This window comes from Notolepis coatsorum (assembly GCF_963971535.1).
Source record: "Notolepis coatsorum genome assembly, chromosome: 4".
In the NCBI taxonomy this organism is placed as follows: domain Eukaryota; kingdom Metazoa; phylum Chordata; class Actinopteri; order Aulopiformes; family Paralepididae; genus Notolepis; species Notolepis coatsorum.
The window spans coordinates 91,451,792-91,467,247 of record NC_140168.1 but is presented as its reverse complement, the minus strand read 5'-3'; the positions used below and the strand labels follow the sequence as shown (position 1 = coordinate 91,467,247).

Sequence of the window (15,456 nt, the reverse complement as noted above, 5' to 3'; positions counted from 1 at the left end):
TATAATGACATCACTATCACTGGTTGTAATGACACAACATCACTATCACTGGTTGTAATGACACAACATCACTATCACTGGTTGTAATGACACAACATCACTATCACTGGTTGTAATGACACAACATCACGATCACACTGGTTGTAATGACAACATCACGATCACACTGGTTGTAATGACAACATCACTATCACTGGTTATAATGACACAACATCACGATCACACTGGTTGTAATGACACAACATCACTATCACTGGTTGTAATGACACAACATCACTCACTGGTTGTAATGACACAACATCACTATCACTGGTTGTAATGACACAACATCACTATCACTGGTTGTAATGACACAACATCACTATCACTGGTTGTAACTGAGGGGTACAATTCCCTGACTGTATTGATAAGTATGGTATTATTAAACCACTACCGCTTGTACTTTAACTTCTGGCCATCCAGTACATGATATAGATATGATGAACACTTTCCCACCTGATGAAACGAAGTCCACACAAATGTATAAATCGAATATTTTATATAGCAAAGGGTATATACAACGTTCACTTAATGACATTTATGATTTGAAATGCACTTGTAAGGCAAATGAGTATTCGTAGGTAAATCAACATTGAATGTCCAATCTCTGGTTACGCAGGGAGCAAATATACAACCTGGTTCTTTAGGGAACTATAGCGATGGTACTTAAATGATTATAGCTGGATACACTAAGGGGGGGTCCCGCTGGTTGTAAGACAGTAGGGGGGGGGGGTTAGAAGAGCCGCTGGCGGTATCCCATCTGGCCGACGATTTCTTGGGAGAATTCAGAGTCCTGAACACAGTGCCCACAGAACCTCGGTCCGCAGATGAATACAGCTGGACCCTCTGGTGGACGGTAGCTGCCGGTCCACAACGAAGAGACGTGAGGCGACCTCACTCGGGGTAGAGCGCCGTCTCACCTGGACTCCTCTCCGGGGGGTAGTTCCAACACTCAGCAGTGTTGGCCGTTATCCATGGAATAATCAAAGCACCCAAAGCATGTAGATAATCCAAGCCGTGGAAGGCTCGCCGTCGTCCGGGTAAAGTAATCCAATGTACAGGTCCACTCGTCCTGGCCCGGAGCTCCTCGGATGCAAGCACCACACGTGGTCTGCCCAGCCTGGTTAAGACTCCAGATAACGTCAGGAACGATGGGGGGTACTGCTCACTTTATAACTCTAACCGAACGATGCACCATACATAATAGACTATTATTAACTTAATAGAAATACGTCCAACTCGACGGTATAGTGCCAAACTATGACAATTCAACTATTAATCCACACGATGTCTCAATGCCTATTCTGAGGCCAAGTAGGCCTTACTGCACCACACGTGCGTCGTGGGTGAGGCTTCACGTCTGTTACTAGGTTGGAGGGTAAAGGACTAATGGACTAAAAGAAAGTTCTACTTTACTTGCGCCATATATATATGCGCTGTGAACAAATAGTACCATTCGTATTTCGCCAGACGTATTCCTACGCGGAACCGGGCTTGCCACGACATGTTGGTCGGCACGATTGAACTTGAACCAAGGGGCATGGCTGCTGGCGCCAGGTTCTCGTCCAATGGTAGAATGAAACTATTATGGGCTGTTAGTAGACTAAAGGGATATTTAGTGCATATTGTACAAGGAATATACAGGGGATATCAAACGATATACAAATACTATTAAATATATATCCATAAATAAATATATATATTCGGTTTAATCTGATCCTTCACAACAGCCGCCCCCTAATTAGTCCCACCTAATTAGCTAAGCAGAGACAGATTAACCGCACTGTCTACCACTCAAGGTCCGCTGTAAGGGTCAGTCAACTCACAAAGTCATGGGGTCATGGTCGTCATCGATAGTGTCTGGGAGTCTGGGCAGTTCTATTAGCCTCGCCACGGGTCGTGTGTAAGTTCGCCCTTGGACGAGCACTTCAGCTGCTCGGACCTTGCCATCGGCACCGGTGATCACTTTGCTTACGCGGCCAGCCGGCCACATAGCTCTGGGTAGTGACTGGTCGATAATCATGACGACTGTTCCTTCTGTCAAATTGTCTCTCTCTTTTACCCACTTCTGGCGGGTCTGTAGAGACGGTAGGTAGTGGAGTAGGAAGCTGCTCCAAAACTTGTCAGCTAGTACTTGACTGTACCTCCACATTCTTCGGCCGTTCGCTTCTTCAGGCCTGTACATTGTCTGGGGTAGCGCGGGGTCCAGCCGCCCCATTAAGAGTGTGTTGGGGGTGACTGGGTCGACATCTGCTACATCACTGGAGACGTAGCCGAGGGGCTTGGAGTTCAATACTCCCTCGATCTCCGTGAGGACTGTCATTAGGACTTCCTCCTCCACAGTCTGGGCCCCAAGCACGGCGTACAGGGCTGTCTTTATAGAACGTACTTCTCGTTCCCAGGTTCCACCGAAGTGGGGTGCGTTCGGGGGATTAAACTGGAAGTCAATCTGGGATGGAGCGAGGTGGGTCTTAAGTTCTGGGCCCATAGCTTGGAAGCTCTCTCTCAGCTCTCTTTCTCCGCCTTTGAAGTTTGTCCCGTGATCAGACAACAATGTAGACGGTTTTCCTTTCCGTGATGTGAATCTTCAGAAGGCCATAAGGAATGAGTCTGTGCTCATGGTTGAAAGGAGTTCGATATGTATCGCTCTGGTGGTCATGCATTTGAATACAATACCCCACCGCTTCTCGGTTCCTCTTCCTCTCTTTATATACAACGGGCCAAAACAGTCCATGCCTGTGGAGTGGAATGGCTTGTCGCCGAGTCGGAGGCGACAGGGCGGTAGGTCAGCCATCCGGGGTATGCTGGGCTGCGCGCGGCACTTTCGGCAGTCTAGACAGGTTCGCTGGAAGCGTCGCACCGCTTCTCTTCCTTGAAGTATCCAATAGCGACGTCTGATCTCCGCGAAGACTCTCTCTGCTCCTGCGTGGTGTACATCCTCGTCGTATTTCTTTATGATCAGCTCTGTAACCTTGTGTCGGCTGTTCAAGACTATCGGGTACTTAATGTCATCCGGTAGATCGGGGGCTCTCCGCAGGCGACCACCCACTCTGATGAGATTATGGGCGTCGCTCTCGGGTGCCAGGTGGAGCAGTCTGCTGTCTGATGGGACGGGCTTTCCTCCCTGTAGACAGTCTAGCTCATCGGGGAACAAGTCTCTCTGGGCTCGTTGTAGTAGAAGAAGTTCTGCTTCTTCGTAGTCAGCTGCTGAAATGTCAGTGGTGGACTGAATCTCTGGGTGGTGCCACAGGAATGTCTTTAGCTGCGCACTCTGTAGGGTAATGCAGTCATCTATGTTGGGGTCTGTGGAGGCGACTGTGCTCAGTCCACAGAACATAGGTTTCTTGTTCTCAGCCTCCTCTTTACTTGCTTCCCGTGGGGTGGGCGTAGGCCACTCTTCTTCCGGGAGCTTGAGGAATTCTGGTCCGTCACTGTAGATGTTGCGACGGGTGAGGTCATCCAGGGACATTCCCCGGGTGATGACGTCAGCTGGGTTGTGTTTGGTGTCCACATACCGCCAGCTCGCTGCTTCTGTTAACTCTTGAATCTCGGTGACTCTGACTCCCACGAAGACTTTGTATCTGCATGAATCAGACTTGATCCATGTGAGTACTGTCGTGGAATCTGACCACAAGATTGTTCTGTGCACCGGAATGGTGAGTTCACGTTGGATTAACGTGGCTAGATGCGCTCCTGCTAGGGTTGCGCAGAGCTCTAGATGCGGGATAGATTGTTGCTTTCGTGGGGCTATTCTTGAGCGAGCCAGGATGAAAGCGGTGTGTATCTCTCCTCCCTTCTCTTGGGCACGCAAGTAGGCCACCGATCCATAGGCTACTTCGGAGGCGTCGCTGAAGACGTGTAGATCCATCTTGCATGTCTCTGGCCTCACCGTGGGTGGGAAGTAGCTGCGGCGTATATTGACGCCTGGGAGTGAGCGGAGTTCCGTCTCCCACTCTCTCCATGTGGAGGCAAGGTGTGCGGGTATTGGGTCGTCCCAGCCCTGGTCCTTGTCCCATAGTGCTCGTACAATCATCTTTGCCCTGGTGGTGTAAGGTAGAATACATCCCAACGGGTCATATTGTCTGGCGAGTGTTCTGTACACACTCCGTCTGGTGGTCGGTGTCGCCGTCGACCTTCCCTGCTCTGGAGTCAGGGGTTTGTGTCTATAGTGGAGCGAGTCTGTTTTGAAGCGCCAGACTAGTCCTAGTGTCATTTCTTGGGCTTCTCCTGGGATGGTCGCCATCCAGGTCTCGCTGCTGGCAGCCTTGTCCGCGGGGGAGAGACTGCGCAATACGTGCGGGTCACTGCTGGCCCACTGCCTGAGATCAAAGCCGCCTTTGATCAGGGAGGCGCGTAGCTTGATTAGGAGAGCCTCGGCTTCTTCTTGAGTCGAAACGCTTTGTAAACAGTTGTCCACGTAGAAACTGTTCTTCACACTGTGTCGGACCTCTTCATCTGCTGCTGGGTCCTCTGCGACCTCTGGGTTGAGGTTGCGCAATACTGGGGGGTCGCTGCTGGCCCGCTGCCGGAGATCAAAGCCGTCTTTGATCAGGGAGGCGCGGAGCAGCGCCCGACGTCGCCAGTCAATTTTCTTCTCGACATGCTGCAGGAGTGTGGTGTCTCCTTCTGTCGCTCTGGAGTGGAGGCAGCTAGTGGCTGCTGTTCGGTTGAGAGATTTAGCGAGGGGGCCTTGTAGTGTCCACCCTAGGCGGGTCTCGACTGCTGCAGGACAGCCTCGGGGTCCTGTATGGACCCGGTCAATCGGGACTATGAGTTCTGCATGGTCGGAGCCTATCAGCAGGGTTGGGGTGGCGCCGTCTATGAGCGGGATAGGTAGTTGACGCAGGTGCACATATTTATCCATCAGCTTGGCGATGGGGTAGGTGTACTGCGATAGTCCTATTTCTTGGCTGGTGAAAGCATTTGTAATCCTATACCGTCGCTCTGGCTGCCCGCTTGCTGCGATAGTGAAGGAGACATTCTCGCCCTTTATCGTCTTTAAATCTCTTCTTATTGTCCGAATCGTCATTTGGTTCTCGCTCCCCCGCAGTCCCAGCTGGGCCGCAGCGGACGCGAGCAGAAGGGTCTTCTCTGACCCGTCATCAAGGACGGCGTAAGTGTCCATGACTTTATCTTGGTAGCTCAATGTCACACGGACTACCTTTAAGAGCACATGGGCGCCGCTGCTGCTGGCGGGGTCAATGTACATGACACTTGCCTTGGTGCCGCTCGATGGTGCAGGTGCAGGCCGTCTTCTGTTACTGTCGTGTAGTATATCTAGATGGGCTCCGTCACACCGACTGCACCTTTTCTTTAGGCGGCATTCGGCTGCCATGTGACTACGCGCACATCGGTAACAGCGCCTGTTGGACTTTATCCATTGACTCACTTCTTCTGCATTCATCTTTGTGAACAGGTCACATTGTGACAGCCAGTGTTCTTTCTCACAGTAGGGGCACACCATCTTCCACTTCTCTTTTCTCGAGGGGGTACTGTGGCTCTTACTGCTCGGTACTGACTCTGATTGGTGCATGACAGTCACCGATCTTCTTCCATCGTTTATTCTCCTGGGTCCCTCTCTGGAGCTTGGCGTGCTCCGCACGAACGTATCCAGTCGTAAGCTGCTGACTTCTCTCGCCAGGAAGTCGGCTAGATCAAGGAGGGATGGTTCGGGACCGTTAGGATCACGGTGGTCTCTCTGCCGCCTAAAACGCTCTTGTCTTGCGGGTGGCAGCTTCTCTAGAATCCTCTCGACGTTAGAGTTGGCGTATAGCTCATGCATGCCCTTTTCCCGTTGCGCTCCCAGCATCCCTACCAGGGACTGCACTTTGATTGACAGGTCGTCTAATGAGCGATTGTCTGTTGCTGGGGGTAGGCGATCAATATGCCTTATCTCTTGGATTACGTAATCCCATATACGTCCATATCTCTGGTCCAGCGCTGCTAGAGCCGCGGTGTATGGGGTCGTAGAGGTGGCATAGGCTAGCGCTATATTGTGCGCTCGCGGTACTTTCAGGTGCTTCAGTAATATTGCATACTTGTGGCGTTCATCAGCGACATCCACCATCATTGTCTCTAAGCACATCCGGAGCTCCGTGTACTGTGCTCGATTCTCATAGGTGAAGTCTGGAAACGACGGCGTGGCAATGTATGACGCCGTGGATGGCTGATACATCGGCGAGCGTTGGGGGAGAGACCTCCTAGGCGAGTCTCCTCTTGCGCCTCTCTGTGGGCTGGTACCGACAGGGTACCATGGCCCGCTGGTCCAGGTGCTATTCCTCGGGGCTGGTCGTGCGTCGTGCTCACCCGTGAATAGAGTCGGGGGTCTGTAGCGCAGCGCCGCGGGGGTATAGCCTGGGCTGTACTGGACCTCCTGGTCCGGTGGAGTACTGTGCTGTCGTCGGGCTTGGCCGACGCAATGCATATGTGTGCGTGTGAACGTTTGCATGTTTCAACCACCTATATAATAGTGGGGGTCGCGGCTCTCTGACCCCGTTATTTCGGGGGTCGCGGCCTGAAAACTTTAGGAACGATGTATTTATTATATTACATGATACCTAAGCGCATACAGTAGAGATATCCTCATAAGTATCTATTCATTCGTATCAATTAGATATACTCTTTATCTTTGGGCTTGTTTTTGTATACTTATTCTGAAAGAGTTGAAATAATTATTTTCGCTAGCAAGATCTCATTTCATTATTCAATCCATTAAGCCTATTGCCAGCAGTTACATTTAAATAAATATAATCTGATTGATTGGGGTAATAAGGGACTTAAAATGTGCCTATAGATTATGCATTTAACTTGTTGGCGAGGCTATTGAGCCGTAGAGGAGAGTGGGGTGAGTAGTGCCAAGGGGCATGTAGTTCCACCCCTGTTATCTAGAAAACCATAGAAGAAGTTGGTCATGTGACAACATATTTTTGAAGAGGCATCCATTTCACTCAACCTGCAGAGAAGGGAGACACCTGGCTTGAGAGGTAAGCACATTTAAGTTCAAAAAACAGTTTCCAAAGTAAAATTTGTATGATCAAGGTTTTTTGATTGCTGTGTTTGAACAATTATAGACAACTTTGAAAACAGTTCACACATGTTTTAGTGCTTTAGTAAGCTACACCATGAGTCTATACAGTTAGCATGATGCTAGCTCAAAACAGCTGGGGGATGCATTTTTTTTCAAAATGGTAGGCTTGGGGTGATTTGTGCCAGATATTCTCTTTGTTAAGTTGCCCCAACTTATTTTATTAACTATATATATATATATTACTTTATTGTTTTTTTTTATCCACTTTTTTCTCCCATTTTCTATATTTTCTCCATCCCAATTTCGTATCATCCAATTCACGAACGCTGTTTCTTGCCTCCCACAAGCCGGCTGCAATGTGGACTAAGTCATACATAGCACAAGTCCCCTCCGGTACTTGAGGTAACAGCAGTCGCATCTTTTCACCTGCGCAGCTCGATCTCTCAGTGGCAAGGAGTAACGCGTGGGAGGCTCACGCTGCCCCCGACACTTCCTGATTCTACTGCGCAGGCGCACCAACCGACCTGTAGGAGTCGCTGTCCACAACGCCCGATCCCCACCCATCAGTTTCCCACCCCCTAATACGGCCAATGTGTATTAGTACGGACAACCAGCTAAACTGAAAGCAAATGTGGAGCGCTGGGCTCGAACAGGCAAGCCCAGCGTCTCCAGATTTCGTGGCGAGCGCCTTGCCCACTACGCCACGTAGCCGCCCACATTGTATTTTATTGTTATTGTACATTGCATTCTTGCATTTGATCACTAAAACTATGTGATATTCTTAATTTTAGACCAAAATCCATCATGCCACGCAGATATACAAACGGAAGACAGACAGGGTTTCAACTTCTCTTGAGAAGTTGGAAAGAGCAGTGAAAGAGGTGCAACAGGGGAAGACTATAGGAGATGAAGATCTGCAGGATGCTTTTACCGCTTTTGAGATTAAAATGATCTGTTTTACGTAAAATGATCAATGGCACAATTTACCCCAGTGTATTCTCTCTAATGTCACAACTTACCCCGCACCGGGGGCAAGTTGTGCCACAAAACCACTTTTTTTTCTAAAGCTATATTTCTGAAAGTTTATTTAAGATCCAAAGTGATTGTCCCCAGGGATGCACAAAACCCTAAACTATATGTACATATTTTAGTTGGGGGCATTACTGTAATCCCCTTGCTTTAAAGGCACTTTAAGTAAAAAGTGGCACTACTCACCCAGGGGCGGATTTAGGATTGTAGGAGATCCGGGGCTTAGCCCAGATAGGTGCCCTTTATTTAAATTTTTTTTTTTAAGATTTTTTTTGAATTTAATGAACCTGTACGTGCAATTTCCTGCAATATAGAGCCTTCAATCTTGACCAATAAAGCTGCTCTTTTCACTATAAAACTCAGTTAGATTTATATATTGGGGGGGGATATATCATATTTTTCATATAATCAAAAAGTGGTGGAGCAAGATCATACCTTTGCTCCCCCAAGTTCAATAGTGGGAGAGCAGAGATGCTCCGAATGCTCTTATGGCCAGGCGTCTATGATTCACTGATACAAAGTAAAATAGTGCAGTGCAATAAAATAGTTAGTAAAATAGAATAAAATAATGCAATAGTGCATTGCAATAAAATAGTTATCATCGTATTTTTTCGGGAGGCCGGTAAGGAGTGCATTACAGTAGTCGAGTTGGCTTGAGATAAAGGCATGGATCTGGTTTTCAGCGTCCTTTTGATTTATAAATGGCCGTACTTTAGCTATGTTTCTAAGGTGGAAGAATTAAGTTTTTGTCAACTTGTTGATTGTGATTTAAAGCTTAGGTCTGAGTCTACCATAACACCAAGACTTAACTCACTCAAATACAGTTAGCAGCTGGATAGACCACAGATGGAAATTAGCCTCTGCTAAATCTGGTGCAAACATATTTTCATGTAACAATGATGAATTGTAAAAAAAAAAAAAAGAGAAAAATTTTTTTTTTTCTTTTTTTTATATAAATAGATTCAGGGCTTTTCAGAATACATTCAGGGCTTGAGCCCAAGTAGCCACCCCCTAGCCCCGCCTAACTCACCCCACTCTCCCCTACTGCATTGTACCCATTCTGCAATCTTGTTAATAAAGTTTTAAATCAATCAATCAATCAATGCCGTTAGAAAATCAGGATTTCTGCGATCGACACCTGCTGTCTTTTCAACTGAAGCGGCCGCGCGCACTGATCCTGAGTATCAAGTCTGGTTCGAATGAACGAGACTGAATCCACCTTCGAGGAACAGGGAAATCCCGGATTCAAACATCTGGTTAATTGAATCTGGATAATGGGACTTTTGATCGACTTAGTTGAACCAGGTACGGGGAATAGGGCCCAGCTTTAGGAACCTTTGCTTTCCTTGCCACTGCAATGACGTAATGGTACAGAGATACATTTGAACATAGCTCTGCATAAATAATTCCACTGTCAGTGACGTATGTATGTCAATCAAAATCTAGTAATGTAAAACCTCAATCGGCCCCATCTCTGGAGTGGCTGGCATTCAATAACCAGAGCAGGTGTGGCCTGAGATTCTCTAAAACAGAACCTGTCAGACCAGCTAAGCCGGGCAGGATCTCACTTGTGCTGCAGGTGTGACTGGGGTTTATTGTGGGAAGATTGCCAGAGGAATATCCACAAGGAGTCCTTTACAACAACCGCTGGTACTAAATGATAACGGGAAGTTCATTTTCCACATTAAATTGATCCAAATCCAATTATTCCCCATTAACTAGTAATTTTAATGTCATCACAATAAGCCTCTACCGATATAGCATAATATATATACAGCCTCTCTACCTATATAATATCTATATACATCTACAGCCTCTCTATAACAATATCTATATACATCTACAGCCTCTCCACCTATATAATATCTATATACATCTACAGCCTCTCTACCTATATAACAATATCTATATACATCTACAGCCTCTATATAACAATATCTATATACATCTACAGCCTCTCTATAACAATATCTATATACATCTACAGCCTCTCTATAACAATATCTATATACATCTACAGCCTCTCTATAACAATATCTATATACATCTACAGCCTCTCTACCTATATAACATATATCTATATACCTCTACAGCCTCTCTATATAGAACAATATATATATACCTCTACAGCCTCTCTATATAGAACAATATATATATACCTCTACAGCCTCTCTATATAGAACAATATATATATACCTCTACAGCCTCTCTACTTATATAACATGTATATATACCTCTACAGCCTCTCTACCTATATAACAATATCTATATACATCTACATCCTCTGCCTATATATCAATACCTCTACTACAGCAACAAAAGCCCACAAACAGGAAAAGGAGATATTAAACAAAGTAAAACTTTATTAAAATGTTATATTACATTATTGGAGCACAGACACTTCTATTTCCAGACGTATAAATGTTGCTGACAAGTTCCAATAGGTATAACTTAGACACAAGTCAGGTAGCTGCTTGCAAATTTGGCTGGCAAGATCAGACACTTTTATGACTCAACATAAATCAATGATTAGCTGGATTGAAAGATTACAGAACACATAAGACTATGGATTACCTTAATATCCACCTTGAACAATTGCAATATGCTTTCCAATTCAATACCCAACATCCATAAACCACAGGAAAATTAAAAGAGCAAATAGATTGACGTTTTCTATTTATTTCACAGGACAAACCATAAATTAGGATGGAAAAATAAAGTCTAAGCAACAGGTTATTTTTCTTTTTTTGTTCTCCAAGGGTTTACTCCGACCCAGCTAAAATCCTTGATTATAAACACTGTGCGTGTGTAGTGCACCTTGCCAGTGACATGTGCGGTCGACTGAATGTGGTAGTATTCAGAGGCTCAACCCTTCAGAGGTTTTCAGATAGAGATGTACGGAGGCGACAGAAACACATTTCTATGAGGCGTGTCCTCTCCTGAACGAGCCTCAGCTGTGTGCCTGGTGGCGTTATCCCAACAGGGTCCTACACTCTGAAGAGGAAATAGCTGCATGGATCAAAGAATTGTACAGGTCTTCAGTGGCCCTGAAAACAAAACCCAACATCTTGGTTTTAAACCCCCAACCAGATTACACACGAGACTAGAAGAAAAAAAACTAAAATAAAAGACTGCATGGGTGGAAGCCGGGTGACGAAAAAGAAAACTTGGCCAATCAAACTACCGTGCTGCTTCCACCAGAATTCTATTCATAAAATTGTATTTTAATTTGATCAGAATTAAATGATAGTGGTGCGAGGGGCCTCCAGGCCAGGTGGAGTGATGGTTCATGCCTCCACCCCTTCCAGCTCGGGGGGCATGGGGGACTTGGGGTGCTTGCTCTCAAAGTGCTGCTTGAAGGTTTTTGGGTCGGGCATCTGGGACTGTAGGGGACACACAACAACATGGCATTGATACAAGGTACAGTGTGTAGCTTACAGGCTCCACCGAGTACATTACTTGGCCACCCTCCCCATTGGTGTATGCTTTTTTATATATAGAAATAAAACCCATTACTTTTATTTATTTATTATTTACTTTGGCATATCAGTGCCTACATTGATCAATATTTATGTCAGACAACATTATAAACTGAAAGTGTCTGCGTGGACAGCAGAGCTATTTTATAGGTCTGTGCAGCAGAGTTGCAGCACAGAGTAGCTTAAGTTTCACTTTCACTGGGGGGGGGCGGAGCTTGGCGATTATGGAGTAGACGTGTTTCACGTGAGCTCCCTTCTACCGTGCGGAATATACGTTTTTCCCCATTAGTCTTTATTTTATTTTTATTTGTTTTTTGTCTGCTTGTTAAGTCGTCGAGTTTCAACTACTGTCGTCAACTTTTTTCGACTTTCTGCGATGTCGGTGGTGGAAACCAGATCCATGAGCGCTCCAGCCAGCAAACCACCACCGGGCCTGGCCGCACCATCGCCCGGTGTCGGGGAGATAAGCGAAGCTGTGCTCTCGGTCATGACCAAGCTCCATGCAGAATCTGAGACACGCTTCGCTGAAACACAAAGAAAAGTGCTGGCGGATTTTTGTGATAACCTTCATCGAGAGATATCAGAGGAAATAAGGTTGGCGGTCGTCCCGTTGATAGACAAGATGGAGTCGCTGCACGCTGTCTCCTCGGCTAATGCTATCGAACTAGCTGCGCTAACGACGGAGGCCTCATTACAGGGCGAGAAGATGGCGGATCTGGAGCTCTCCCTGCTGGCTAGGCAGGCCGAAGTTGCCAAACTACAGTCGGTAATTGTGGAAATACAGTCCCGGGAGAGACGCTACAACATCAGGATTGTTGGAGTACCGGAGGGCAGTGGGGAAGGCCGTCTCTCTGAGACCATGCCGGAATTGCTGCAAGTAATACTGGGGAATGACGTCCTCCCCTCCCCTCCCGTATGTGAATCGGCCTACAGAGCGGGCGGGACCACTCCTGGAGTGAACAAGGAACCGAGGCCCATCATTGTCAAGCTGAACAGGCTACAGCAGAGAGAACTCATCATGCGGTCGGCTCGTGCCAGAAGGGGTAATCTAAGGCTGGGCGATCACAAAGTGGCCATTTTCGAAGACTTTACGCCGGAGGTTCAAGCACAGAGAGGCGAATACAAAGTGGTCCTGTCCAAGCTATGGAAACTAGGCCTGAGGCCCACGCTATTCGCTCCCGCGAAATTATCTGTGTTGGATAAGGTCGATGGTCGCCGTTCATTTTGGTCGTTGGCTAAAGCGAAGGAATATCTCGAGGGGATAGCCGAGACTGTAGCTTGATATCTATGACGGGTGAGTGACTTGGCGATGTGGGCCTGAATACATTGATAGGGCCGGCTATTCATGCTGTCATGCCTAGACATGCTAACTGTCCACTGCCCATCCAACTAGCGGGGCTTCCCAATGACTTCTGTTACTTGCTAATGCTGACCTCATGGTCGTACTTGTGTATCGCCTCTTTGGAAGCTAACGAGCTAGCTGAACAATGTACATAACAGACTCTAACGTGCTATCCGGATTCATCACTAGTTTACGCGCTAGCCTCGGGCTAGCTAGCGGGCTGCGTCTAACGTCTGCGCTGAGACATTCGAGACCCGTTAATATTTACGCACTTTGGTTGTTGTTGCTGTTTAAGTGTCATCGGTTCGCACAATTCAACGGTGATCGGGTCCTTAACTAACTTCTTGTATGCTTTTATTTTTATATCCAGGCTGTTTTGAGCTTTGGGCTCCGGTAGGAGAAGATCGGTTGATTATATATATAAACAATATATGATAACAGGTTGTGTCAGGTATTGCTTATTACCATCCCCGGGTTAATGAATGTGTTTAATTCTATTCTTACAAAGGTTATGTCATTCCAGCCGTTGTGCCTGATCAGAGGGGCACTTACAGGTGTGCACTTTGACCATAACCCCACTTTTTTCCCTTTCTTATTATTGTCGTTGTTTAAATGACATCTGTTTGCACAATTTACCTGTGATCCGATCCTGCCTTAGACTATCTGCTGGTATACTTTAATTTAATTTTGTTTTGAATTTTCCTTTATCCATTTGTGCTATAACATTGCGACGTTGATGCGCAGACTTGGAAGTAGATGGTTGCAGGGTTGATGTTGAGTTATTATATAATAATGGCTATTTTTTCCATTATAGTTATCTCATGTTAGGGCCAAGGCTCACGGTGGTTTTCGACCGATATCTTTATTGAAACAATATATGATAACAGGTTGTGTCAGGTATTGCTTATTACCATTCCCGGGTTAATGAATGTGTTTAATTCTATTCTTACATAGGTTATGTCATTCCAACCGTTGTGCCTGTTCAGAGGGGCTGTTACTAGGGATGTCCCGATCCGATCACGTGATCGGAATCGGCGTCGATCACGTGCTTTTCAGAGGATCGGGGATCGGGAAAAAATAATAATAAAAATCGGCAGTCAAAAAAAGAAAAATTTTATTCAACAAACATGACCATGTCCACGTCTTAAACTCATACGGAGGCCTTAGTTTTGGTTTTAAATTACATATAATATATATATATAATATATATATATTAATGTATTTATTGTCACACAGAGCAGAATAATTGTCCACAACAAACACATTCCCCTTTAATTTTCACCGTTGCAACAAACACCCCTTTAATTTAGACGCTACACGCTACACGCTCGACCACATCACAACAACAGTACAACACGTCGCTCCCGAAACACGGTTAATATCCACTGACTTGAGCAGCTAGACTTAATGTCAGAGGTTTGGAACTAAGCATTTTAAAATAGAAAGTCAAGCCAGTTGCAATGTTTGCAAAGAGGACAGGCTGGAGGCGAAGTTTTCAGTAACTTTTCACCTGGAGGATAACGTTACGTGACTGAGGATTATCGTCTGCGTTTCAGACCAGAATGGACCATTACGTAAGTCGAACACTGAATGTATACTAATGTGCAAACATATATTGAAACTTTTAATATTTCTCATATGAAGCAGAAGCACATTTCTCAGGGTGAATGTAATAACAAAAGCCTCCGCTCTCGCGCCCCGGACTATAGGCAACAGATGGGCTTGTCTCGCTCTGCCAGTTTCTGACAAAAATGCGTCAAAATTGATTACTAATGTGAAAGATCGGATCGGAAACGATCGGATCGATAGATATTTAAAATCACATGATCGGGATCGGATCGGAAGCAAAAAAAGGCGATCGGGACATCCCTAGCTGTTACAGGTGTGCACTTTGACCATAACCCCCTTTTTTCCCTTTCTTATTATTGTCGTTGTTTAAATGACATCTGTTTGCACAATTTACCTGTGATCCGATCCTGCCTTAGACTATCTGCTGGTATGCTATAATTAAATTTTGTTTTGAATTTTCCTTTATCCATTTGTGCTATAACATTGAGACGTTGATGCGCAGACTCGGAAATAGATGGTTGCAGGGGTGATGTTGAGTTATTATATAATAATGGCTATTTTTTCCATTATGGTTATCTCATGTTAGGGCCAAGGCTCAGGTGGTTTTCGACCGATATCTTTATTGAATTTTATTTTTATTATTATTTGTGTTTATTGGACTAGTGGGGGTTTAATCAGGGGTTTATCTAGAGGGGGGTCGGAGTGGGGAGCGTCTTATTGGATCCATGACTCCAGTGGGAAATGATAGGAAGATGACCATCCTTAGTGGATGGGGCATAGGGAGGGGATTGGAGAGTGGGTATAGGAGGGCTTATAATAGGACGGGTGGGTTAGGGTTTAGAGTAGAAGGAGGGGGGGTTGTAACTGGGGTGGTATTTTTATGTGTTTTATGTACTGTTGTCTTATATGTGTGTAATTGTTCCTCCTCTGAACTCCTGGGATTGACCGTCTGGGCCGGCCTGGATCAGCGC

General features: G+C 45.9%; 1 protein-coding gene across 1 annotated transcript in view; it reads right to left on the bottom strand.

Moving 5' to 3' along the window:
* Positions 1 to 10,438: 10,438 nt before the first annotated feature.
* The window catches only part of LOC311227354 (zinc finger protein 706-like), a 31,563-nt gene continuing 26,545 nt past the window's right edge, over positions 10,439 to 15,456 (bottom strand). The window contains exon 3 of the mRNA XM_084312970.1: positions 10,439 to 11,478. Within this exon, the coding sequence (XP_084169096.1) occupies positions 11,383 to 11,478 (96 nt within the window). The 3' untranslated portion in view covers positions 10,439 to 11,382. The remainder of the gene's footprint in view (positions 11,479 to 15,456) is intronic.